The sequence below is a fragment of the Marmota flaviventris genome, chromosome 18 (genome assembly GCF_047511675.1).
Source record: "Marmota flaviventris isolate mMarFla1 chromosome 18, mMarFla1.hap1, whole genome shotgun sequence".
Taxonomy (NCBI): domain Eukaryota; kingdom Metazoa; phylum Chordata; class Mammalia; order Rodentia; family Sciuridae; genus Marmota; species Marmota flaviventris.
In genome coordinates this window covers 8,781,253-8,806,654 of record NC_092515.1, presented here as the reverse complement: position 1 = coordinate 8,806,654, position 25,402 = coordinate 8,781,253, and the positions used below count along the sequence as shown (strand labels likewise).

Genomic DNA, 25,402 nt, shown 5'->3' with positions numbered 1-25,402 from the left:
GGAGGCAGCCCTCCTGCGTGGCGGGTAGACGTGGTGTCTCCCCCAGAGGACTGGGGACCCTAAAAGCCCAGATTATCTGGTCTGCATCAGAATTGCCCACATCTCAAACACCTCATCCGCCCCCTCCTCTCGAATCCCAACGTCCCACCGCAAGACGTTTTCAGGCAGAATTTCAAAATTTTATGGCAACTTGTACGGAATCACAGAGAACGGTGAGGGGTGCTGATGAGCTGCGGGCGAGGAGGGGTGGGTGAGTCTGGGTGTGGAGACTAGCACAACTGGACGACAGAAGGCGAAGAACTCGTGGGAGCACGAGGTTATGGGGTGGCAGGGTCATCCTAGGGGCGTAAGGAGTGGGCCACACTCCCCATATCCCAGGTATGCCCTTTAGGCCGGAAATAGGGGCAGTAAGAAAATGCAGGAGGCTACCAACAGATGGGTGACCTCCAAAGTTAAAAATGCCCACCCAGACCCTGGGCCCCACCCTCCCACCCACACCAACCCCGCCCCCCAACAGGCAGAGATGTGGCAGCATTTGCTGGCTTGTAGCATTGGTCCTCTGGGACCCTCGGTCCTCTTCGAGGGTCCTGCCCAAATTGGCTGGCACTGAGGGCAAAATGAACCTTCGAGATTGTCAGGGGAGATGGGCTGGAATCCCTTTGACCCCCAGTCTCCTCCCCAAAGCCGGATCTCAAGGCTGAGGGAGTCTGCTGCCCTCTGAAACGGAAAGCCATTCACCCCTTTCCCAAGACATGCACCCTCCCGAGTCCCCCCTCCCCCAAACACACTATATACACGCACAGGCCCCTCCCTCCAAGGCGTGGCTGGGCTCCCAGAGGTAGTGGAGGGCAGGTAGGGCGCTGGAATGTGAGAAGTTGCGGGTTCGAGACGTGCCGCCTCCAGCCGGAGCCTTGGGAGGAAACCAGGCTTCTCCCTCCCTCCCCGGCTCGGGGTCAGTGTCCTCCCGCAGCCCCGGGGAGGAGCCCCCTAGCACACCCACCCACCTGCCCCCTGGGCCGACTGGGCTCCCTGAGGGCTGGGGGAGGGCTGCGCTCTGGCTTCCTGGGATGGACCCGTACCGCCAAGGCTTCCCGGGAAGGGCAAGTTCTGGGCACGGAAGGGGGGTGTCGTCGGGGGAAGGGAGACTATGGGACAGTTAGGCTGGGCGTCTGGGAGAAAGAGACGCTGGGCTCTCTGGAGGAATGGTCACTGGGGTGGTTCTATGGGAGGGGCCTGGAGGTGGACATTTCCCCGGGGATGTAAGTAACCAGGGTGGGCTGGAGTTAGGGTAACCACAGAGGTTTTCCTCAGAGAAGGCAGGGGAACTCGGGGGGTGGGGGGCCTGAGTCACTGGGGACAAAGGACAGGGGGCAATGGGATCCCAGGAAAAGGGAAGCTGAATCCCAGGAGGCGGCGGCCCTGTCTTTGCGGAGGAAGGAGCTGAGTCCCAGCGTTCAAGGCTGAGTCTGGAGAACGAGACCGAGGGTCCGAGAGCAGGTGCAGCCGAGTCCCGCGGAGGCAGGGCCCTAGAAACCCCGGATGTGGCAGTAAGCCTCGAGGCTGGCGAAGAGGATGTAGAGGAACCAGAGGCCCAGGAAGAGCGCGGTGGTGGCGAGCTTGGGTCCGCGCGGGCCGCCCAGCTCGCCGCCGATGTGCGGCCGGCGCCGGTAGAGCAGCACGGCGATGCCCACGAAGGCGAAAACGGTGAAGAGCGTGACGGAGAAGGCCAGCGTGCCCGTGCGCACCTCGAAGGGGCGGCCCTGCACCGCCCAGTACACGGCGGCCACCGACCAGGCCACGCCCAGGCCCAGGAAGACGTTCACGGCGTTGGAGCCCGTCACGTTGCCGATGGACGCGTCCGCACACTGGTCCTGCAGCGCCGCCACCTTGCTGGCGAAGGTGTCTGCGGGGCAGAGACCGCGGTCGGAGGGGCCCAGCGCGCCGCCCCCGCCCCGCCGCCTGCTTTCCAGCAGACCCCCCTACCCTGGGCCCTCGGCGGGCGCAGCTGGAAGCAGAACAGGACCCGGAGGCGAAGTCCCTGGAGGCTCCCTCCCCAGGGCGCAGTCGCCTTGCCAGGGCGCCCCTGCCTGCCCTCACTTATCCAGCTGCCCTGGGGACTGAACCCGGGCCCTGGACCCCCGGCCACATCCCAGCCCGCGTTATTTTACATCTGACTTGCTGAGGCTGGCCTTGAACTTGAGATCCTCCTGCCTCAGCCTCCCAAGTGGCTGGGATTGCAGGGTGCGGTGACCGGCTTCCCTGCTTACTTTGAATGGAACCCTGGTCATTCCCCGGGAACTGTTTGCATTCAGTGGGCTCTTCTTCCTGTCTCGCAGGGCCGCGGGCTGCCTTCCCTGGCCTCCCATCAGTGGGTGCCCTGCGCACCTTCCACCGGACTCACTGCCCGTTCCGTGGGGCCTGTCTGCACTCATTAGGCACCGCTGCCAGCTTCGGGGACACAGCGCCTCCCATATGACTTGCTACATTCAGTGTGCTCCGCAAGTCCCACAGGAAGACGCCATGAGTCTCTTACCTAGCAGGCCGTGGAGCCTACTAAGTGCAGACAAACCGAGAGGGAGGCAGGAGTCTGAAGGCTGCAGCGACTCCGCTGAACCGGACGCGGGAAAGCGGGCTGGGCAGGCTGCGCATGCTCCCCACAGCCCGCTGGCATGGCGGTTGTGAGGTCCTGGGTCCCCTCCTCTCCCCCGGATTTAAAACAAGGCATGGCATGGAGCCCGCCAAACACGAGCCTCCTAGGAGAGCAGTGAGGCCCCTCGGGGGCCAGGGAGCCCACTGCCACCATCCTTTACCATAAAAGGAGGCAGGGAGACCCCAGGACAGCTGCCCATGGAGCCCACTGAATGAGCCCCATGGAAGACAGGGGCCCAGAGACCGCGAGAGGAGACTCCACTGGAAGTGGGCCTCCTGCTGCGGTTTCTGTGCGTCGCCTGCACTTGGAGACAGAGCTGTCTATGTGGCCTGTCTGCATTCAGTGGGCACCATTGCATACTTGCAAGGCACTTGCTGCCTTTTCTTTGTGGGGATGATGAGCACTGGCAGACACGCCCTGCTTGTGGGGACTCACGGGCCCCACACTCTCCACTCGACGAGGCTCACTACTTCTTTTTTTGGGACGTGTCTGCATTCAGTGGCCTCCACTGCATACATCTCTGGGATTGTTTACATTTAGTGGGAGTCAATGCATACTTTATGTAATGTCTATTCCCTTTCTCTCTAGAGACATCTGCATTCAATTGGCTCCACTGTATACTCTGATACTCACTGCCTATTCCCGTGGGACTACCTGCTTCTATGAGACTTGTCTTTATTGAGTGGGCTCCACTGTATACTTCCTATCAAATTTGTTGTCTGCTTCTATGGGACTAGGCTGCACTGAGTGGGCTCCACTGCATACTCTGTGGGAATCCCTGCATCTTCCTGTGGAGTTGCTGCCCGGGGTGCGGCATGCCCTTTCTCTGGGGCTGCCTGTGGTCAAGGGGCTCCAGGGCCTGCTTCCTAGGGGAGCCGCTGCCTGCTCTCTCTGGCACCCGCTGGTCACTTGCTGAGCCTTCAGGGGCATGGACGACAAAGGCGTGAGGCCCCTGCCCCCGGTGTTCCTGCTCTCAGGAGAGTTTCAGTTGTCACCTTGTTTCTGAGGGACCTTCCTTAGGGGAAGGAGATGTGGCTCCTGTGGGGACGTGCCCCCAAGTGGGCGAGGCCCGCCCTGGTCTCTGGCCCTCGCCCCTCCTGCCCTCTGCTCCTCTGCTCTGATCCACCCGGGCCGGCTGGTTGCCTTCAGGCCCACAGCTCCCGGGCCACCTTCTGCCTGGCTCCCTGAGGGAGGGGGACACTAGTGTCCTCCCCCTGTGGAGCCACTGAACTGCTTCCAGGGAGCCTCTGCGGAGACCAGGGACCCCTCAGCCCCCAGCTCCGTCTCCTTTCTGTGGAATCCACTCCAGCTCCTGCCCTTGCCCATGCCCGGCTCTGCGGGAGGTCCTGCCGGCTTGCTTTGGGGAGGACGCCATTCCCACATCACCAGGGACCCTGCCTGGCTGCCATCATTCCCGAATCCGTTTCTCAGGGACTGAGGGTGGGCTCTGTGGGACCCCTCCTCATCTCTGCAGGGCCCCTCTGGGTGGCCCTGCCCCAGGGGCTCGCTCAGGAGTTACCAGGGATGGAGGTGCCCAGGGCCACGAAGACCACGGCGTTGACAGAGTCCTTGAGGCCCACAGTGCAGCCAAAGTGTGAGGCCAGGTCGCCGATGAGCGCGGTGAGCAGGCCGATGACCAGGATGCAGACGCCAAAGCAGGCCCAGCCGTGGCAGTACTCGGTGGGGGGCACGCAGGCGAAGAGCACCTTCCAGAACACCGTCAGGAAGTGCATGACGTAGTCGAAGCAGGACGGCAGCCGCTCCTCCCGGGACCCGTCCTCCTCCTCCTCCTCGTCCCCTGTGAGCACAGACCCCGCTGGGCACACTCGCCTCCCTCGGCCTCGCCCCTCCACACTCTCAGTGAGCCTCACCAAACTCACTGCTTCCCCGGGCCCTGCGGCCAGGGCGGCCAGGTCAACAGCTGAAGAGCTACTTTCCCAGAATCCCTTGCCCTCAGAGAGCACATGAGCCTGGGCAAAAACATTCACTTCTCAGGATCCCACATGGCATAAGGCAGATAGGGGATGCAGCTAGAGGTGGTCGAGTCTGGGTTGGAGGGCACTAGGGAGCCATGGCAGATTTTGGAACAGGGCAAATACCCAGCTTCCCAGGACCCCTGCTCTAGGGTGGCCCTATTTCTAGCTAAAAATATCCACTCTTCAGAATCACTGCAGCTAAGTGGCCACATTCTCAGCTACACGTACTCACTTTCCCAGAATCTCCTGCAGCAGAAGAGACACACACCAGCTACAATTAGTCACCTTCCCAGAATCCCCTGAGGCTAGCAAAAACCATGACCTCAGACAAAAATATTCCGTTTCCCAGAATTCCTTGCAGCTAGCAATGTAAAGACATGCTTTCCCAGAATCCCTTGCAACAGTTGCCATCTTGCCTTGCCTGGCAGTGAGACATGAACAGGGTTTCTAGAAAGCTTTTCTGATGTGAGCGCTGTGCGTGGCTGTATTTTTAGCTTTGTAAAGGAAGCCTCGTTTTTATAGTATGTCACCTAGCGTGACCTAATTTGAACCGCTTGTGGCCTGCAGTAACTTGCATGATGTAAAAGCACAAAGGAAATGTCTGGATGACCTCGTCCTAAGGTGAGAAGCATTTGGTGACGGATGACGCCCCTGTGCATCCCAGGCGGGACACCTGGAAGACACAGACACTATCACAAGCCCGGAGTGGACACTCAGAGCGCGCCAGCCAAGTGGGAGCTGGGTCAGCTGTGACAGAGCCCCTCCCAGGTTCAGGCTGCCGGCTCCTCTACATCTGTTTCCAAGAAATGTCAAAGTGTCAGTGAGCAGAGATGCCTGGTGACGGGGGCAGGGAGAAGCTGACCGTGCTGGGGTCCCAGGTCCCTTCCCTACTGTCCTGTCTACTCAGCTGCTTGGCCTGTCAAAGAAACCAATGCCTGAATTTGTAAGAGCTTAACTGAGTAGTCCGTGCAGTCTTCCTGCACACTGTCTCAGGGAGTGAGGTTTTGCTGCAACCTCAAGTAAAATGGAAACTCAGACTCCCTGCCCCTTCCTGCTTCCTCTCTCTTCCTGCTTGGAATAGGAACTTGACATCTGCTGGCACAGCAGCCATTTTACAACCACAAGGAAAATCTGAAAAAGGGAAGGAAAGCAAAGGAGCCAGATGTTCAGCAACGCCACTGAGCTGCTACACCAATTCATTGCCTGCTACAGGTTTTTTCATGAGAAAAGTAATCTTCAGTGGCCTTACACCACCTGTGGTTGAGTTTTCTGTTTGCTGCTGAATTTATCTGTAACTAAACCACAGGGAGACACAGCTGAGGCCAGAGCAGGGGGCTACGCTCTGGGAACAGGGTGCTGCCTCACTTTGGGCTTTTCCCTGCCCTGTTCCAAAATCTGCCATGGCTCCCTAGTGCCCTCCAACCCAGACTTGACCACCTCTAACTGCATCCCCTATCTGCCTTCTGCCCTGCACCAGGTACCTCTCCCCACCCGCCATCACCTGCCACGTCTAGACCTCTGCACATGGCTGTGCCTTGCCTGGGGAGCTGCGCTGCAGGCTCTCTCCCATCTGAACACAGCCTGGTGCCTCCTCCTCTGGGAGGGCTTCTCGGACCCCCGGGGGCAGGGCTCCCCCGTGTCTCACGTCCGTCTCTTTCACTGGACTGTGAGTTCCATGAGGACAGGGCCAGGGCTGTCTTGGTCCCTTCTGTGTCCCCAGCAATGTCCCAGAGGACCCTCGGAAACGTGTTGAAAGAAGCCTACTCCAGAGGGAGAGGCCATGGTCTTGCAGGTCTGCAGCCTGCGGCGTCTCCAGGCCTGGGTCGGGACCTTCCCCTTCCCAAAGCCTGGCTCCTCTGCATCAGGCCCCACCAGCTGGGGTCTCCCTGAAGGAAACCTGAAGCTGTGTAAAGCACAGAGCCCTGAGCTCTGTCCCTGGCCCCTGTCTGGACACCCTGTGGGACTCAGGCCAGTTCCTCCTCCAGCTGCGAGACTCTGTTTCCCCATCTGCCTGGCAGAGGGCCAGCCCCAGCGCCTCTCTGTGGACCCACATGCCGTTCTGTCTATGGCCACACGGGGGCGCTGCGGGTCCATGTGAGGCTTGAGGAGGGTGGGCAGGTGCAGGTGGGAGAGATGGGAGCCTGGTGACTGTCTCCATAGCAACGGGGAGCCCAGGCTCTGTCTGGGGGGGCCACACCATTTCCCCTGTCCCTACCACCCGGCTGCCTGATGCTCACCACCAGGAGAAAGCGCAGGCCACCATGAGTCCCCTGGGCCCAAAGCCAAACCCTGACCAGCCAGCCTCTGCCACAACCTTCTCCACCTCTGTCTTGTTTGTGTCCCCCCCTGGGACTCTAGGGCCCTCTGTCTCACGCTTCCGTCTCCCGCCTTCTCTGGTTTCCGGTGAGCGTCTGTGTCTGTCTCTCCTGTTTCTGTTCTGTCTCTCTGGACCTCTCTGATTTTCTCTCTGTCTGCCTCTCTGGGGCCAATTCCTGTCATGTCCCTCTGTCCCTGTCCCTCTCTCCATCCACTATTTCTCCCCTCCCCTCCATCTCTGCACCTCCTTCCTCCCTTCCTCTCCACTTACCTGCGCTCACTGTGACCGCCTCCAAAAACTGCTCCCTCCAGGAGTGGGTCCCAATCACCAAGGCCAGGTTTGTCTTCTTGATGAGTTTATCCACTGTGTTCTGGGGACGAGAGGGCGGGAGAGCCATCACTGCCCAGGAACACCGGGTGGCTCTGTGGGGGACAGAGGGACTGGAGACTCCCCCATGCTCCCAGTCCTGTCCTCCACAGCCCCCCACAGCCCGGTTGGACTAGCAAGTGGGGTGCTGTCCATGGTGCTGACACTGCCCTGGAGCACGGCTGTGGCTCCTCCCTCTCTGGACCTTCCCCAAGGAAGTGACCCAGGCCAGACTCCAGGAAGGTGAAGCCCCAGCAAGTCACCTTGAAGTCGTAGGACTCCTCGATGATGACCTCCAGCCGGCAGTTCTCCCCCAGCACTGGCTTGCCCATCTCTGCTATCCTCCGGGCCTCCTCCTCCTCGGCTGTCAGCTTCCTGTCCCCATCCCCTGCAGCATGAGGGACTGGGATAAGACTCCCAGGAGGCCTGCCTAAGTGGCCTTCGATGCTTTGACTACCTGTTCCCTTCAGTAGAGAAAAGCTCTCTGCTCTCTGGGAAGCCTCTTTGGCGATCCCTCCCAGTTCCCTCCATGAATTCCCTTGGTGCTAAAACCCACGAGGTTCAGCTGCTAGGCTCTGGGGTTCATAGCATGGAGGCTGTGTGAGCTTGGGCAGTGCCTCAGCCTCTCTGTGCCTCAGTTTTCATATCTGTAAAATAGATATGAATACCTACCTGATAGGATGGTTGTGAGAATTAAGCGATTTAATTCATGTGTAGGGCTTGCACAGTGCCTGACATGCAAAAGCTACTCAATAAGTGGCATTTTCTTTCCTATCATCACCAACATCGCCGTCATCACCACCCCTGGGGAGGCAGCCTGGTCTCTACAGCCAGGCTCTGAGGACACCCTAGAGAGTGTCTTAGGTGGGAGGAAACAGGAAGATGCCTGATTTTGGTAAAATCTTGGGTCCAAACTCACCCTAAGCCCTGGGTCTGAGGCCCTTTACCACAAGCCCACACCAAGCCAATCCCAGCTCTGGTCCCCAACTGCAAGTCTGATTCTAACTGTGGTCCCACATGTGAGTCTTTTGTCACAACCCTGACTTTAAACCCCAACCCACAACCCCAGATCTGACCTCAACCCAACCCTCTCCCTAACCCCATCCCAACTCCAACATTGCCCGTCACCTGGCCCATTGGTACCCCCCAGCAAAATCCCAAATCCAACCCCTGACCTAACTCCAGCACCACACGTGACCCCAAACCACCAATAAAGAATGTGACCACGTGGCAGAGACAGTTCTCCACTGAGGAAAGGGCTGAACTACATTTCCCAGCCTTCCTTGCAGCTAGGTATAGTCATGTGACCCAGGGGCAGCCCATAGGATGAGGGCATAAGCAATGGACAGTTGGCCCTTGAAAACCTCCCAGTTAGGCCTCCAAACTCTCCTGCCCTGTCCTCCAGCAGGAAGCAGAGGGCCCCAGTGTGGCAAAGCCACAGGATGGAAGGAGACGGCCACCCGTCAACCAGGCACACTCACAAAACTGCCTGGGCAAGACACAGTGACGTGGGGTCGAGTTCTGGGATGAGCGTTCCCTTACAGAGGCTCCTGTTACCCACTCTGCCGTCTACCCACAGGCCCAACTCTGGTCCTCACTCCAAGGCGACTACTGCTATCTCCAGGCCACTGACCCTAGCCCTACTCTCAGCCCGTCTGTGACGCTGACCCGTGTCTAACCCCAACCCCTCAACCTTGAGGACTCACATGGGACTTGGGCTGCAGCTTGGTGTAAGTTGGACCCAGCTCTAATCTAATCCCAACACAGGCCCTGGAGGCCGCCTCTGGCTGGCCTCTCACCTTGACCCAGCTGGACACGGCTCTCAGGTCTCCACTCTACCCGGTCCTGGCCATCCCAAACCTGACTCCCCCTACCCCAGCAGGGCCGGATCGGGTTCTATGCCTTCTGCCCAACCTGACCACGAATACAAACCTGACCTCCACACCCCCGCCGCTAACCCCAGCTGAGGGGGGCCCAGTGTGTGGCCCCAGCCCTCACCCAGCCCCAGTCCAACCCCAGCTCACCTCAGACCCCACCTTGGGTCCCCACCCCTCCCGCAGGCCCCCCAGCGGCCCCTCCCCGCTCAGGCCCGGGGCGCCCGACTCACCTTGGTTGAGTAGCAGAGCTGGGGAGAGACAGAGACAGGGAGACAGTGAGACCACGTCCCCGCGGAGCTTGGGTTCACAGCTGAAGGGCGCCCGCAGGTGAGCCCAAGGACCCCCCAGCCCTGGACCCTGCTTCTCCCACAGCCCGCGCGTCCCTCTCACCTGAAATCCCTCGCTTAAGCCACTGGGGCTGGCCCAGCTCGATGAAGAAGTTGTCCTTCTTCTCGTACTCTTCGTCGTCCACGATCTTCACCTGCAGGGTCTTCCTGGCAGCACGAGGCGGGACACCAGCGTCAAGCCCTCCCAGGCCCCGCAGCCTCCTCCCAGCCCGCCGCTCGCCTGGGCAGCTCCTGCATCCCAGGCCACCGCCTCCTTTAGCCCTCACGCGCCCAGGAGGGGACTTGCTGTTGTGCCCATTTGCTGGAGTCACACCCAGGCACCGAGGGGGAAGCCAAGCCAGACAATCTCAGACAATCCGAGTTGCCAAGGAAACCAACTTGAACTTTTCTCCCTCAAAACCTCGAGTCCCAGCCCCTCCCTGAGGCTTGGGTGGCCCTCTCCTCCACTGCTGCCCAGCCGCCATCGCTGCCCACCTGGACACTGCGCTCCCCTCCTACACAGCCTATGCCTTGGCGCCACCACCCACAGACCAAGTGCTCAACACAGCCACAGGGATCCCAGCAAAACCCTGGTCAGATGGGGTCAGAATAAAACCAAAGTCTCGAATGTCCACTCGACTCCATGAGGCCGGCCGCCTCCTCTGGCTGTCCCACTCCACCTCCGCGTGGCAGGCCGCTCCTGGCCCGGCTCTGGCACCCCAGCCAGAACGCGCTTCCCAGGTCACGCCCTCCTCCCTGCAGCGTTCTGCTCAGACTCCACCCTCTCCATGAAGCCCCCTCCCACCACCCTAGTGCTGACACCCCTCGCTGTCCCTGCCCAGGGCCCCGGGCCCTCACAGAGCTCTGCCCTAGTCTCCACGTCACTTCCTAACACACCCTGCGACACACTGATTTTGTTTGCTTGGCGTCTGTCTCCTTGCTTTAAAATGGAAGCTCCACCAGGTGACCTGCCTCGGTCTCTGCTGCACCCGGCACCTGCACGGGCACGTCCTCCGTGGACACCCTGCTAACTCAGTCCCTCCGTGCAGACCAGCCTCAGCTTCCTGCTCCCCTCCTGGCCACCCCCCGAGGGTCAGCCAAGGGCTACTCGATTGGCTCTGCCTCTGCTCCCATGGGAACCAGGTGAGGCTGGGGACAGCCAGACGTTACTGTTCCCTTCAGGGTACACAACTCACCTCTTCCCCCCATAATCACAAGGACCCACAATCCCAGAATTCCGCAGCTCGGCCATTACAACTCTCTCAGCTGTGGAACCTGTAGCCCCACAAGGCCTGGCCCAGCACCCAGCAACACAAACACCCAGCCCCCGCCGTCCCCAGAGAGGAAGCACAGCCAGTCACACCGCCCACGCCCCGCCAGCACCCCCTGCCATTCCCGATGTGTGGCGAGATCCACAGGCCAGCTGCCTGTTAGTTAGCAGGACACCCCCGCGGCCTGGTGACAGCGCCAACCTGAGGCCCCGCTGAGGTGCCACCGAGGCTCCCGAGGTCCCCTTCTCTGCCCCGTGTCTCTGCACTCTGGTCTCCACCCCCTTCCTGCTCCAATCCTGTCGGCTCCCCCCCATCTTCCCTTCTCTTGCATCTGCTAGTGTGGGGTGCTGGGGATGAACCTGGGGGTACCCCACCACGGGGCTACTCCCCAGCCCTCTCTGAGATAGGCTCTTGTTATGTAACCCATGCTGGCCTCGAACCTGGGATCCTCCTTCCTCAGCATCCCAAGTTGCTGGGGTTACAGTCACAGGGGACACATGCCGGGGTCCACCTTCCTGGTTTGGGGAGATTTAAATTTTCCTATGGGTCAGAAGAAACTGGGACCTTGGGAGTGGGCCAGGTGCTGTCCGTGGTGCCGAAAAACAGATCTCCCAGGAAAACATCCTCACTCTTGACAGGTTGTCACCCGTGACAATCACTGACATGGTGACATGCTGACATGGTGGCACACACACATCTCCATCACGCACTCTTACAGACACACTGTGATCCACTGACACACAATGACTGACGCCCAGTGACATGCACATCAACTGGTGCTCTAGCAGGCATGTCATAAGGGGACCCAGAAGGAGGAGAAACCCAACTGTCAAAGGACAGCAAGAGAGACTCTAGCTAGGCAAGGGAAGGACTTCCTGAGATCTAAGGAGGCAGCCTTCCTCCCCACCCTGACCCCTTTGCTTCCCAGAAATCCCCCCCTCACTGGTCCCCCTCTCCTGTTGACTCCAGTGCTCTCTTTTCTCTAGAACATGGGCATCTCTCCTTCCCTGGATCGCAGTCTCCATGTTGTCTTTATCTCCCTGCATCTCTCTGTTTCCTCTGCCTCAGTGTCTGCCTGCCTCCCCACTCCCCAGCCTCTGCCACCGCTCAGTTTCCTTCTCCTTGGTCTCTGACTCTCCCCGGCATGCGGCATGCGGCCTCTGTCCTCCCTGTTTCCTCCTCAGGGTCTCCTCTGTCTGCCTCCGTCTCTTCCTGCCTCCTGCTCTGTTGATCCTGCCTGGGCCTCCCCTCCAGCCTGGCTGCTTCAAAGTGCTTCTAATTAGCGCCTGCCCATCAGAGGAAGCATGTGTTTCCCTAAACGCTAATTAGCCTCCTGTTCTCTGTTTCTTGAAGCCACAGCTGGAAACTTGGGCGGGGGTGGGGGACACAGGGTGTCCCAGCCTGGGGAAGCCTGTGGGGGAGGAAAGGGCCCACAGAGGAGGAAAGCAGGTTAGACTTCAGGAAGGACCAGAACAGCAGAAACAACTCCCCCCATTTCCTTTCCCTCTGGGATGTGAGATGGGGTTGAAACGACGCTCCCAGAAACCCCCAACCCAAGTTCCCAGCAAGACAGAAAAGAGCCAGAGACAGCGAAGAGGTATGGAGAGTCTGTGTCGCAGACAGGGAACCAGATACTCCCGACAAAGCCAGGGATTAACTAAGACCCAGAGACCCAGAGAGGACGAGCGCTCCTGGGAAGCCCGAGATGCAGGGATGCAAAGGGAGAGATGAGAGACAAGCGCAGTCCGAGGCGGAGGCACGGAGGCCGGGAGGAGGAGGGAGAGGCGCGGTGGGGGCTCCGCGGGGCGGCAGGCGCGTGGGCGGCGTGCAGGAGGGAGACAGCCGGGCGTGCGGGGGCGGACGCGCGGGCAAAGGAGCGGGAGGTGCGGCTGCTCCCGGCAGGCGGGTGGGGGAGGTAAGGCTGCAGGACCTCAGGAGAGACTCGGGCCTCAATGTGAGGGGGCGCGGCCAGGGGGCACGACAAGGCAGCCGCTGCTCTCTGGCGTGCGTCTGTCTGTCTACCGGGCTCTGCATCAACGCGTGTCCTGCTTCCACCCGCGGCCCGGGCGTCTCTGCCCCCAGCCGCCTACCAGACCCAGCCCTCCAGGCCCCCAGCCTCCCCGGCCCTTCCTCCAGGGCCCCCACTCCTGCCCGTAGGCCTCTCACTTCCCCAGGTTCCTGCTCACACCCACGACCCCCGCCTCCCCAGGCCCCTGCAGTCCCTTGGGGCCACCTTTTTCCGCAGCCCACAACTATTTCCTCTAGCCCCACGGGGACCTCACATCCTCTTCAGCCCCCGCTCCGTCTCCAACGACAGCGACCCGGCTCCACAGGGCCCTGCCTTCATCCCCTGGATGGCCACACTGCGTCTCCTCCAGCTGCCACCACCTTCGCCACACCCTCTCCTGCTCTCCAGTTTCTCCTCACCTGTCCACCCTTGTCACTCTACCACCCGTGGTCCCTGTTGTCGCTAGACCCTAGGCAGTTCTCTGGGCCAAATCCTGTCCTTCATCTCAGTCACGCCCCGCCCATCACGGCCCGAGACCCCACCTCATCTCCGCAGCCCCCCAGGCCCCACCCCTCCCGAGGTCCTGCCCAAGCCCAAGGTCCCCACCTGCCCCCACAACCAGGCCCGCCCTTTCCCCAAGTCCATCTCCCAGGCCCCGCCCACCCAGGCCCCGCCCTGCCTCCACAGCCACGCCCTTCTCCCAGGCCCCGCCCTGCCTCCACAGCCACGCCCTTCTCCCAGGCCCCGCCCTGCCTCCACAGCCACGCCCTTCTCCCAGGCCCCGCCCTGCCTCCAGAGCCACGTCCTTCTCCCAAGTCCATCTCCCAGGCCCCGCCCACCCAGGCCCATCCCTGCCTCCACAGCTACGCCCTTCTCCCAGACCCCGCCCTTCCCCCCGCCCCCACAGCCACGCCCTTCCCCCAGCCAAATCCATTTCTCCCGCCATTTCCCCATCCACCCGCGCCTGGCCTGGGGTACCTGCCACGGACCAACGCACTCACATGGTCTCATCGTCGCCGAACTCAAGTTCGCCGCAGGCGTCCTCATAGTGCACGCCGCCGCCACGCGCCGTGCCGTCCACCGTGCGGTAGGGGAGGCGCACAGTGCCACGCGCGCCAGAGCTGCGCACGACGCGCACGTCCACGGTGCCCATGCACTCGCTCACGTGCAGCAGGCGGTCCTGGAAGGAGAAGATGCCCGCGTGGTCGTCGTCCAGGATGGTGACGGTGGCCAGCAACGGCGACACTAGTCGCCCCTTGGGCCGCCCCCCACCGTCAGGCTCGAACATGCCCTGCGCATCGCCCACGCGCAGGTTCAGCAGCCGCACGAAGAAGTGTTCGTCCTCCTCGAAGATGTCGTCGTCGATGATGCCGATGCGCAGCTCCTTCTGCGTCTCGCCTGGCTTGAACACCAGCGTGCCCTCGCTGCGGCCGGGAGGGGCGAGAGGGAAGAGCTCGGTCAACAGCGTGTTGTAGGGGGTTTTGGGGTGGGCTTCCTGCAGGAGGGGCGGCGAAGCAGGGGAGCAAGACCGAGTGCGTCTCTCCCACCTGGAGGTCTTGAGGGACAGATCAGGGCAGGCTTCCGGGGTGACGACCTAACCCAGAAGGAGGTGTTCTGGGCAAGCTGCAGGCAACATGGGAAATCCCAGAGCTGAGACAGGGGGTGCTCTCCAGCTGCTTCCTGAACCTCGGGGTGCTGCATGTGGATGCCCTGGTCTCCTAAACTGTAATTCTGGTTCAGGACCCCCTGAATCTCTCAGGAGCTTCAGGGGGTGTGGATGGTCTGGTACTGGGGCCACACTCTGAGAAGTAGGGATTTAGGGACCGTGGGACCGCCTTGTCACTCCTCTGACATAAACAAAACAAAATCTTATTGTGTTTCCACCTGTCCCCAAGAGAAAGTCTACATTCCTTAACTCAGCATCATCAATTTGTCCCACAGATACTCCCCAAGCTGCTGTGCCCTGTCCTGAGTGGCACCAGGGACACAGCCATGACCAGGTCCTGTCCTCACAGGGTTCCCAGCCCCACAGGAGAGTTGCACCGGAGCGACAAGTACATACTCAGTGGCAATTACACGCTTGTTCTTTTACTCACCACACACTAACTGAGCACCTGCTGTGTGCCAGGCCCTGGTCTCAGCGTGGGCAAGAGCAGCTAAAGCAGATCAGACACCCTGCCTGGCCCAGCTGCGTCAGGGCAGCCTGGAGAGTGAGGCCCCGGGGACAGGGTGCCGCTGAGCAGAGGGTGAGTAGCGGGAGGGGAGAGGGAGGTGTCCTGGGGGTGGGGAGCCTTCTGAGAAGCCCCTGTGAGCAGAGCTGGAGGCGGTGGGGGAGCTGTGGGGGATTCAGGGCAGGACTCCTGGGAAGGCGAGCAGGGGGCCGCGTGTCCTGAGGCGGGAGCTGAGCTGGGTTTCAAGAAACAGCGAGAGGGGCTGCAGCGGAGAGGGGACAGGACGGATTCGTGGGGCCTCGGTGAGGACGCCAGGTTTGAGTGAGGCAGAGCCATGGGAGTCTTCTGACTGGGGAGGGACGGGAGCTGGCCTGGGTTCTGGCCGTGGGCAGGCAGTGAGAGCCCGAGGAGTGGGCTCCTCCTGGTGGAACTGCAGACATCGACCTGACTCTGAGATGGTATTGAACCTCAAAACCTGTCACTTTCCCGGAGTCCCTTCCAGCCTGCCACAAGGGGATCCGTGTCACACTGGAAGGCGCTGTGAGCCTGGTGAGGGGTCTTGTTGCATCACCACCTTTGTGATAAAGGGCCTCTGGGCTCCAGTTCTTCAAGAGAAGCTCAGTTCTGTGGGAAGGACCAAGGGACCTCAAGGTCCTGGCAAAGAGACAGGGGTGCAGAAGCAGGTGGCAAAACCTGGGGTGGAGGGACAAGGGGCTTCCTGCTGTGGAAGCAGCAGGCTTTGCTGTCCATGGTGGCTTCATGCTGGGTGGGCTGACCTGCTGCCAGCCGCCCGCTGTATGATGGTCACAGTCACTGATCTGCAGTCCTCAGCCTCAGTTTTTTCATCTATAAAATGGAGCTAATCACAGTGTCTACTTGCTGGCATTGTGCTGAGGACAGAGTTAACCTCAGGGAGGCCCCTGCAGGCCCCGTGGAAGCACTCGCAGAAGTTAGCAAGTGACAGATGCATATTAATTAATGCTTGAATCTTAGGACTCTAAATCCCCAGAATGTTAGAAATTCAAATAGCAGAATGTGGCAAATTTAGCATCAGCTTTGCCAAACAGTTAAACTGGAGAACCCCAGTGAAGGACAAGCAGGTGACATGTGCCTCCTGAGACAGTGTACCGGGGAGGACACGGCACCCTTCCATGCACTTCCGCCAGAGGTGCCCAGCTGAGTCTAACCGTGAGCAGACATGGGACAGACTCAACCAAGGGCTGTTCTAGCAACTGCCAATCATCTTCAAAAGAGTCAGGGACACAAAAGTCACAGAAGCCCATCCAGGCTGGAGGAGACCAACCAGACGTGACGGCCGAATGCCACGGTGGTTATGGACGGAGTGGGAAGACAGAAGAACACAGCCGTGGGATGGCATGGGGACACTGGTAAACGCAGTCACAGGCTGGAGGCTGGACCACGTCCATTCAGCAGTTAAGTTTCCCGAGTGCGATCATCAGGAAGCGCTCACACAGGAGAACGTGTCCGTTCTTCATCTCTCTCAGCGCTGGGGATCGAGCCCAGGCCAGCGCTCTACCAGCAGCCACACCTCCTGGCCTGCCTTATTCTGAGGCTGTAGGATTCAGGGGAAAAGGGTCTGCCACATCCTTATTTCAAGGCTGGCGTGGTGGTGCACACCTGTGATCCCCGTGAGCCAGGAGGCTGCAGCAGAAAGATCATGAGTTCAAGGCCAGCCTCAGCCACTTAGTGAGGCCCTAAGCAATTTTAGTGAGACCCTGTCTCAAATAAAAATAAAAAGGGCTGGGGATGTGGCTCAGCGGTAAAAAAGAAGAAAAATAACACAGAACCACCCACCACTGGTCACAGAATCCAAGAAGGCAAAAACCCCAGAGCTGTCAAACCAGACAGTTGGGGTGTGGTTTAGAATGCCAAAATGTTAGAATCCTAGAATCTCAGAACTTTGGACATTTAGTGTATTAGGATTATAGAGCCTTAAATCTGTTAGAATAGTCATGTTATTTGGGGGTTTCAGAGATCAGGTTTCATTTGAAGAAACTGAGGCCCATAGGGCCACCCCTTCCCCATGTGGTACCTGGGTGAAAATTAGAAAAAGGCTCTCTTTTTGATGACCCTTATTTCCATGACTCAGGAAATTGTTCAAGTAGACATACACATCTACAATGTCCACTATGAATAGAGCATCCTCAGATATAGTGACCTTGCACAGTGTACAACCTCAACAACTGAATTCAGTAGCCCTATTTCCCCAAACAGAGGCAGAGCTTTGCCCAAGGAACTTAACTCTGTGCAGTGCTGGAGATGGAACCCAGGCCTCGAGCACTCTACAGGTACTCTGTCACTGAGCCACATCCTCAACCCTTTGCTCTCTTCCAACATGTTGGAGGTAAAGTCCTTTGCAGGTGAGAAAGTGGCCTCTGCTTCCTGCAGGGAACACGTGGACTCACTTCCTTCCACCAAGACTCAGGCTTTACCTGGGGGCAGTGCAGACCCGGGTGTGGACAGCAGCGGAAGAGTGGAGGGAGAGACCAAAGCAAGTCCCATCGCAGTGAATGCAGCTTCCCCAACTGGGGGACAGTGGGGAGGCTGGAGGAGGAGGTCACAGGTGGCAAAGGGATCCCCTGCCACGGATGTTGGAACAAAGGCCCGTGAGGAGTCGGCATGCTCAGGCAGGGGCGGGGGAGGGAAGTGGGTGGACGTGGGACCCTGGCTGGCTGAGCAGAGGGCAAGACCTACAAGTGTCCATAGCGCCGTGAAGGTGGGAAGTGATAGCCAGAGGGGACTGGGTGGCTGAAGGTCCTGCTGAGGCCCAGTGTTGGACCTAGAAACCCGTCAAGAAGAGAACCCAGCATCGGGGAGAGGAGAGCGGAGGGGCTGGGAGTGCAGCCCAGGGAGGCCCCCCGCACCGTGACGGACAGGTGCAGCCCCTGTGGGAAGCCACGCTGCAGCCCCTGTGGGAAGCCCTGCGCCAGCCCCTGTGTGCCCTGCCGACTGGCACGGCTCTTTCCGCTCCTGGCACTTTTACGTCAGTGGTGCTAGCCTCCCAGGGTCTCCCAGGAGCATCCGGGCTCCACCTGGACGGGGTGTCCTAGGTTTTTTCACTGTGATGGTCACCACCAGTGGCAGAGTAGACACATGGCAAAGGCTCGACCTGGACCAACAAAGGTCTTTGCGAAGCCCTGAGTCTGGAGGGCGCGGCCGCGGGAGAACCAGACACAGGAAGGATCTGCCTCTGCGAGCGAGCTGGGACCTCGGCGCCGTCGTTTATTGTCTGATGTGGTGTCCCCACTAATGCACCAAGCACACAGCAGGTGCTCAGCAGGAACTCTTGGATGAGGGGCTCTCCCAGGCCCACAGGAAGAGGGCTAAGGAGAGGGACCGTGGCAGTGACTGTGGAGACCAAGGATGGGATGTGCCAGCCGTCTCCCTCTGCTCCCCCTAGTCACCGTGCAGCGCGACATTTACTACATGGCACCTTCTGACGTGTGGAGTCACGGACGTCATTTTTGCAACTGGAGTGCAAGGACCCTGCCGCCCTGTTCAAGGTGGTGTGCTCACTGGTACACAGTAGGTGCTCAGTGAGCACCCGCATTCAGGCAGGTGCCGTGGGCTGCTCGCTCTACCTGTGCTAGAGCCACAGGGTTAAAATGGAGCCGCGTGAACACCATACCAGACAGCTGCAGAATAGGGGCAGTGCGAAGCCCGAGCCTGTCCCTCCAAGCTACCATGTGAGCTGAAATCCTGGGGCGGTGCCTGGCACATGGCAAGTGCCCACTAAAAGGTAATCCTGTCACGACTGTGGGGACGGCCGCGCATCAGGCTGTGATAAGACTGAAGGCTGTGGATGAGTTATGACCGTGGGAGGGGGGCTGGGGTGAGAGATTCCCCACCACGTTCAGGCACCATGACAGGTGCACCGAGGATTGCCTCTGTCGCAGACCAGCTGAGGGTCACTGTACATGACGGGGCGGGGGACTAGATCAGCCAAGTCGTGAAACAGACACCAAAGCCACAACAGCTGAAACTGCACAGTTCTGACACTCCAGTGAAGCAGTGAACGACACAGGGGACCCGTGAGAGGACAAGGCTCTGTCTTCCAATCAGGCATGCGATGGCTGCTCCGCGTGTGCACAGGCACTTACCCTCCTAGATACAAGACACACAGTGAAACTACAGAAATTCAAACAGCCGGGCCCCCACACAGGAGGTGCAGGTGGCGGGAGCCTTGCCCTGCGCACTGTTCTGTATAAATGCCTGGAACAGGTCTGGCACACAGTAGGCTCCCTATAAATGTGACTTATTACTAGAATACGGGAGGAGGTCTCCCCATAGGAGACGGAGCAGGTGACAGAGCTGCCATGGTTCAAAGGTCAAGGCCTACAGCAAGAGCCTCGCACAACTCTTGTGTGTTGGAGTGGCAGCCGGGCATGGCCGCCGTCGGCTGGGGCATGCCTTCAGCATGGCATCCAGAACAACGGCTGGCACAGGGGGACACCCCACTCGAAAATCAGTTACTCCAAGCATCAGGGAGGGTTGGTTCCTCTGAGTGACAGAACATTCATCAGCACTGTAACAAGGAGCACAGCAGGTGTCAGGCCCAGAGCCCACAGGTGGACAAGGAACAGCAGAGGGGCAGTCTGCCCACAGCCAGTTGTGTGGCCCAGCGCTGTGTGCCACACGCCTGGCCCCGTGTCTGACACAATGAATGTTCTCAAGGACCAGTGGGTGAGAGCCAGACCCCATGGCACACGCCTGTAACCCCAGCAACTTGGGAGGTTGAGACAGGACTGCAAGTCCCAGGCCAGCCTGGGCAACCTGGGGACTGTCCCAAAATTAAAAAAAAAAAAAAAAAAGAGAGAGAAAATGAGCCAGGCGCGGTGGCGCATGCCTGCACTCCCAGCAGCTCAGGAGTTTCAGACAGGAGGATTGCAAAGCCAGCCTCAGAACCTTAGCAAGACCCTGAGCAACATAGCAAGACCCAGTCTCTAAAAAATAAAGGATGTGGCTCAGTGGTTATGTGCCCCTGGGTTCAGTCCCTGGTACCAAAAAAATAATTTAAAAAAATGAACCAACACCACAGGTCACCCATAGCAAGGGATGGGTCCTGAGGCCAGAGCCGCAGGCTGCAGCTGGGGCAGAGATGGCCCTGTGGACAGCCGCCTGCGCAGCAGCAGGGGGTGGCGGCCTGGCCAGGGACCCACCTGTACTCGTCCGGGGACCTACCTGTACTCGTAGTCGGAGCCCGCCTTGGCCGAGCCGTCCTCCGTGCGGTAGTCCACGTAGAAGGTGCTGTTGCCCTCGCCGCCCTGGCAGGTGACCGACAGCAGCACGGAGCCGCAGTTCTCCAGGCAGTGGTACAGGCTGGGCTCGAAGAAGATGCGGCTGGCGCCGTCGTCCTCATCCTCTCCAGGGCCATCAGCGGGGGTGGCTCTGCGCGAGGCGTCGGCTGCGTGTCGCCGTAGCACGTTGCCCGCGCCGGTCATCAGCCGCGTGGCCTGGATGCGGTAGAAGGCGCGGCTCTTCTGCTGGTGCAGTAGCGCGTAGTAGTTGGCGATGCCCACCAGCTGCTCCAGGTCCTTGTCCGGGTGCTTCTGCTTGAGATCCTTGAGGATCTGGATGACCTCGCGGCGGCTGGCGTCCAGCTCGCGTGCCTCGGCAGGGCCCGGGCCCAGGCCGCCCAGCTCGCCTGGTGCCTCGCTGCCCACAAACGTGCCGTCCAGCTCGATGCTCTTGGGTGGGTCGCCCTCAGCGCCAATGATGATGCCGCTGCGCGGGTCGGTGCGGTAGCGCTTGTAAACGTACTTGTAGAACAGCAGCCGCTTGTCGGCCATCCAGGCGAACACCACACACACCGGGAAGAAGATCAGGGTCAGCAGTGCCTCCCACACCTGCGGGCAGCTGGGTATCAGGACGCGCCACCTCCGCGCCGGCAGGGGGACGCACTGCGCGGGAGCCCGTGAGTCTCCAAGCTGCAGCTCGCTGTGCGCCCCACCTCTCCGCGCCTCCCCATCCATCCACCCATCCACCACCCACCCAGCCACCCAGCCACTCATCCATCTACCCACTCAGCCATCCATCCACCCATCCATCCACCTACCTACTCATCTACCCACCATCCACCCACCATCCATCCACCCATCTACCCACTATCCATCCATCCACCATCCATCTACCCACCCATCCATCAATCCACCCACCCATCCACCCACCCACCTACCTACTCATCCACCCACCATCCACCCACCATCCATCCATCCACCCATCCACCATCCATCCATCTATTCACCCACCCATCTACCCATCCACCCACCCACTATCCATCCATCCACCATCCATCTACCCACCCATTCATCAATCCATCCACCCACCCATCCACCATCCATCCATCCACTCACCCACCCATCTACCCATCCATCCACCATCCATCCACTCACTCACCCATCCAACCTACCCACCCATCCACCCACCCACCTACTCATCCACCCACCATCCACCCACCATCCATCCATCCACCACCCATCCATCCACCCATCCACCATCCATCCATTTACTCACCCACCCATCTACCCATCTACCCATCCATCCACCATCCATCCACTCACCCATCCAACCTACCCACCCATCCACCCACACATCTACCCACCAACCCACCCTTCTATTCACCCATCCACCCACCCATCCATCCATCCCCTTTTACCCACTGGTGATCATGCCTGGCTGCTCAGGTGCCAGAAACCCACACATTCTCAGCCACCACCAAGAGACACGCATCCCCACCCTGTGGTTGGTTCCAGCCCCTGTGAAGGCACAGAGTAGTCTCCTCCTGTCCCTCTCGCCCTCCACCAGGTCTGGCTCCACTGCTCCAGACCCTGCCCACCCTTGGGGCCTGCTCCCTGCTCAGCTCGTTCCCTCCGGGCCTGCTCCACCAGCAACTCGCCCTTGCAGGCCTCCTCCTGGGGAGCTCGCAGGTCTCCTCCTGGGGAGCTCGCAGCCCTCAGGGCAGGACTCTGACTCCAGGAGACGCCCACGGCTGGACCACCATCCCGAAGCTGCCTCAGATGAGTTTCCAGTACAGACAAGGACGACCCGAGCTGAGAGCTGGGATCTAAGGAGGAGGGTGGCCCAGCCTCTCTGTCAGTAAAATGGGGACATTCCAAGATGGAATGAATACATGCATGAGCAGCACTCAGCACGACCAGTTCCCAGCACTTGGAGACGCTCAGGAAGGGCAGTCACACTGTCACCATCGCCTCTAGTCTGGTTATCTCGGGCCCAGCTGGCCACAGCCCGGGCACATTCCGAAAACACCAGCCAGGGCTTGCCAGTTTGCCCCGTGTGGTGGCACATGTCTGTAATCCCAGGGACTCGGGAGGCTGAAGCAGGAGGATCACAGGTTTGAGACCAGCCTTGGCAATTTAGCAAGGTTCTAAGCAACTTAGCAACAGCCTGTCTCAAAATAAAAAATAAAAAAGGCTTGGGGGTAGCTCAGTGGTAGAGCACTTGCCTAGCATGATGAGGCCTGGGTTGCTACCCAGCACGGAGGTCTGTAATCACAGTTACGCAGGAGGCTGAGGTAGGAGGATCACAGACTGCAATTTAGAAGGATCCTGTCTCAAAAAATAATTTAAAAGAAGTAGCTTGGTGGTAAAGTGCCTCATTTTTAATTAATTAAAAATTAAATTAAAAAATGCCCAACTCAAATGCTGCCTTTCTTATTGAAGATAAAGGAAAGATGGAGGGTGGATCCCATCCGAGGGCCCAGAGGCCCTTACAAATGAGCCTGGCAGGGGCCCTCTCTGAAGATCCAGGGCCCCACCCCATTCTGACTGTTTACCGGCTCTGTGCACAGAAACCGCAGGACCCTCTCCCCGCAGCCCAACTGAGCCACTTGCAGCTGCGGAGTCTGTTTTCCCGGGAAGGAAGCCCCGCCCCCAGGGCCCGCCCCGCAGGTGAGTGACTGACAGGTGATTCTAAGGGGTTCACTGGAGTTTCTGGGTCCTCATGCTGCCTGAAGCGCATCCCACAAAGCATTTTTACACCGCTAGCTTTAGATCCTTCCTGGAAGAAACTATTAACTGGCGAAGTGTGACAGGCGGGAACAATCACCCACAAGTGTGAAGGAAGCCTAGGCCACCGCGGATAAATTATGCATGTGCGTGAGCGAATCAGGACAGGCCATAAATAAATTATGCAAATGGAGTGGCAGCCAGGGAGCTGTGGGAGGTGCGTTAAGCAAATGTTGTCAGGGAGACTGGAGGGGGGGGCAGGTTACGACACAAATGTGAGGCAAATGGCCACGGAACGCAGGTGTCCGTTATGCAGCCGAGGCCGAACCGGTCATAGTAGGAAGGAATCATGCCAAGGGGCGCCGGGCTTGTATCTAGGGTGCACTGGACGGGTACACACGACACTGAAGCCGCATAAATTATCTCGACATCAGAAACCAATTATGAATAATGAATGGATTATGCAAACGAGGGCTGCGCGGCGCTGGGCCAGCAGATGAGGCCGGCCTCCGCGCAGGCCCCGGGTACCTCCTGTAAATCCCGGCAAGTCACCCAAACCAATTAGCGCTGTCAGAAAACAAGGGGCTGGCGACGCAACCAAGTGCGGCATGAATTATGCAAACGTAGGACGTCTTATTGCAGCGGCAGGAATAAATTACGCCACCAGTAGCGAGTCAGGGTGAAGTGGCGGACAGAGCTGGGCGCATCACACAGACCACAGGGGCTGTCGCACACAGCGCCCTCGTGAAGACTAAAAGGAACCCTCTGGTGGGTGCAGTGCTCCCATTTCGGTGCCGGTGCCTCTGCAGGCTCCAGCCCGGTCTCCCCTCTTTGGCTTGAGCTCCTTGTGCAGTGTATGTACTGAGTATGCACAACTGTACCCGGCGCCCGCTCCGCCGCGAGCACGCACTTTTTCAAATGTACAAGTCAACCCGCCAGGCCAAGAGTCACCCCTCGGGCTCTGCCCCACACGAGCACCAGGGGGTGTCCTTGCTTACCTGGACCACACCCGGGGAAAAGACGGCGAGGATGAGGTAGAGCCAGACGTAGGCGAAGATGCTCCAGGAGGCGGTGACGAAGAAGACCCGCAGGTGCTTGATCCTGCGGCTCTCCCCGGCCGGGATGACGTAGACGCACACGGCGATGACCACGAACATGTTGAAGGCTGCGCTGCCCACGATGGTGCCCGGGCCCAGCTCGCCGGCCTGGAAGTTGTGGCCACAGACCTCGATGACGGACAGCAGGATCTCGGGCGCCGAGGAGCCCAGGGCCATGAGCGTCAGGTTGGACACCGTCTCATTCCAGATGCGCACGGTGCCCACGCTGGTCTCCCCGTTGGCCTTGGTGATGGTGATCTCCTTCTCCTTGGATGTGATGACCTCGATGGACGCCATGAAGCGGTCAGCGATGATGGACACGCCCAGGAACATGTAGACCATGGCCACGAAGTAGACCACCGCCCGCGCCGCCTTGTCGCCCAGCGAGGGGTCGTCTGGCTCCCACACGGGCAGCAGCACCCCAGGCTGGCAGCGGTTGGAGCCCTGGCAGCCCCCGGGGCTGGGGTCGCTGTCATTGGCCGGGGGAGGCGGCAGGGAGGGGGTCGGGGTGGCCGCCCCTGAGCATGGGGGAGCCCCCAGGAGGAGCGCGACCCCCACCAAGGCCAGGGGAGCCATGGGGGGCGTCGGAGCCCTAGGGAGGAGGAGTCTGGTGAGGGGAGCAGCCCCTCCTGTCATGGCACAGCCAAAGCCCACGGGGTCACCCAGGGAGCTGAGGACGACATGGGGGCCAAAGGAGACACGGGAGACACAGAGACCCGAGGGGGAGGCACGGAAGACCCCTGAGCGAGCGTGGGCAGGAAGCTGGCCTGAGCCCTGGGGACTGCACCATGCACCCTGAGCCTCAGTGACTCCGTTCCTGGGAACCTACCCAAGAGAGAGAGGCCCGTGTGTCCACCAAGAGGCACCTGCGGGAGTCTTCATGGCAGCTCGTCTACAGCAGCACAGTCCTGAAACAGCCCAGGCGCCAGTCAGCAGCCAACAGAAGCCCCGCTAGAAGGCCCGTGGAATAGTATACAGCACCAGAAAGGAGGGGACGTGGGTGGGCGCGACAACAACACGAAGCCCTTGAGGAAGCGACAGATGGCGGGAGCCGGGCATGGAAGAAGGCCTGTGGGCCTGTTGGTCTCAGGTGGGGCTGGGCAGGGGCTGCGGAGCCTCCCTCACCCCCGCCCTGCGACACGGTCCCTGGGTGTCGGTGCTGCGCCTCTCCCCAGGCTCTGTAGGCCGCCCAGCTCCTCAGCAGCGGAGGCACCGGGACCTGAGCTGGTTTGTGCCATTCGTGGGCACAGGGTCCTTCTGCCCGCCTCCCTGGCCTGGTCTGGGCTTTGGGAAGCCATTTCTGCGTCATGTGCGGGTCTCCTAGAGACACCTGTTAGATCAGGTCCTCTGCTCAGGAC

At 59.9% G+C, this 25,402-nt stretch overlaps 1 protein-coding gene across 1 annotated transcript; it reads right to left on the bottom strand.

Annotated features, from left to right (window-relative positions):
- Window positions 1-517: 517 nt before the first annotated feature.
- Window positions 518-24,620, bottom strand: Slc8a2 (solute carrier family 8 member A2). Its single transcript, XM_027945981.2, has 9 exons — window positions 23,946-24,620; window positions 20,165-20,829; window positions 13,793-14,215; window positions 9,577-9,680; window positions 9,417-9,434; window positions 7,573-7,697; window positions 7,214-7,313; window positions 4,170-4,448; window positions 518-1,903 (listed from the first exon to the last, which is right to left on the bottom strand). The coding sequence occupies exons 1-9, from the start codon at window positions 24,618-24,620 to the stop codon at window positions 1,527-1,529; spliced, it is 2,766 nt and encodes a 921-aa protein (XP_027801782.2). The 3' UTR covers window positions 518-1,526.
- Between the last annotated feature and the right edge of the window lie 782 nt (window positions 24,621-25,402).

What these genes read in the sequence shown, in the direction of transcription:
- Slc8a2 (XM_027945981.2), bottom strand. Translation starts at nt 24,620, where the DNA reads ATGGCTCCCCTGGCCTTGGTGGGGGTCGCGCTCCTCCTGGGGGCTCCC. An exon ending in GGCTCCGACTACGAGTACAG is followed by an intron (nt 14,216 to 20,164) that starts GTAGGTCCCCGG and finishes TCCCGGCCGCAG; the next exon opens with CGAGGGCACGCTGGTGTTCA. An exon ending in CCTGGGCACCTCCATCCCTG is followed by an intron (nt 1,904 to 4,169) that starts GTAACTCCTGAG and finishes TCTGCCCCGCAG; the next exon opens with ACACCTTCGCCAGCAAGGTG.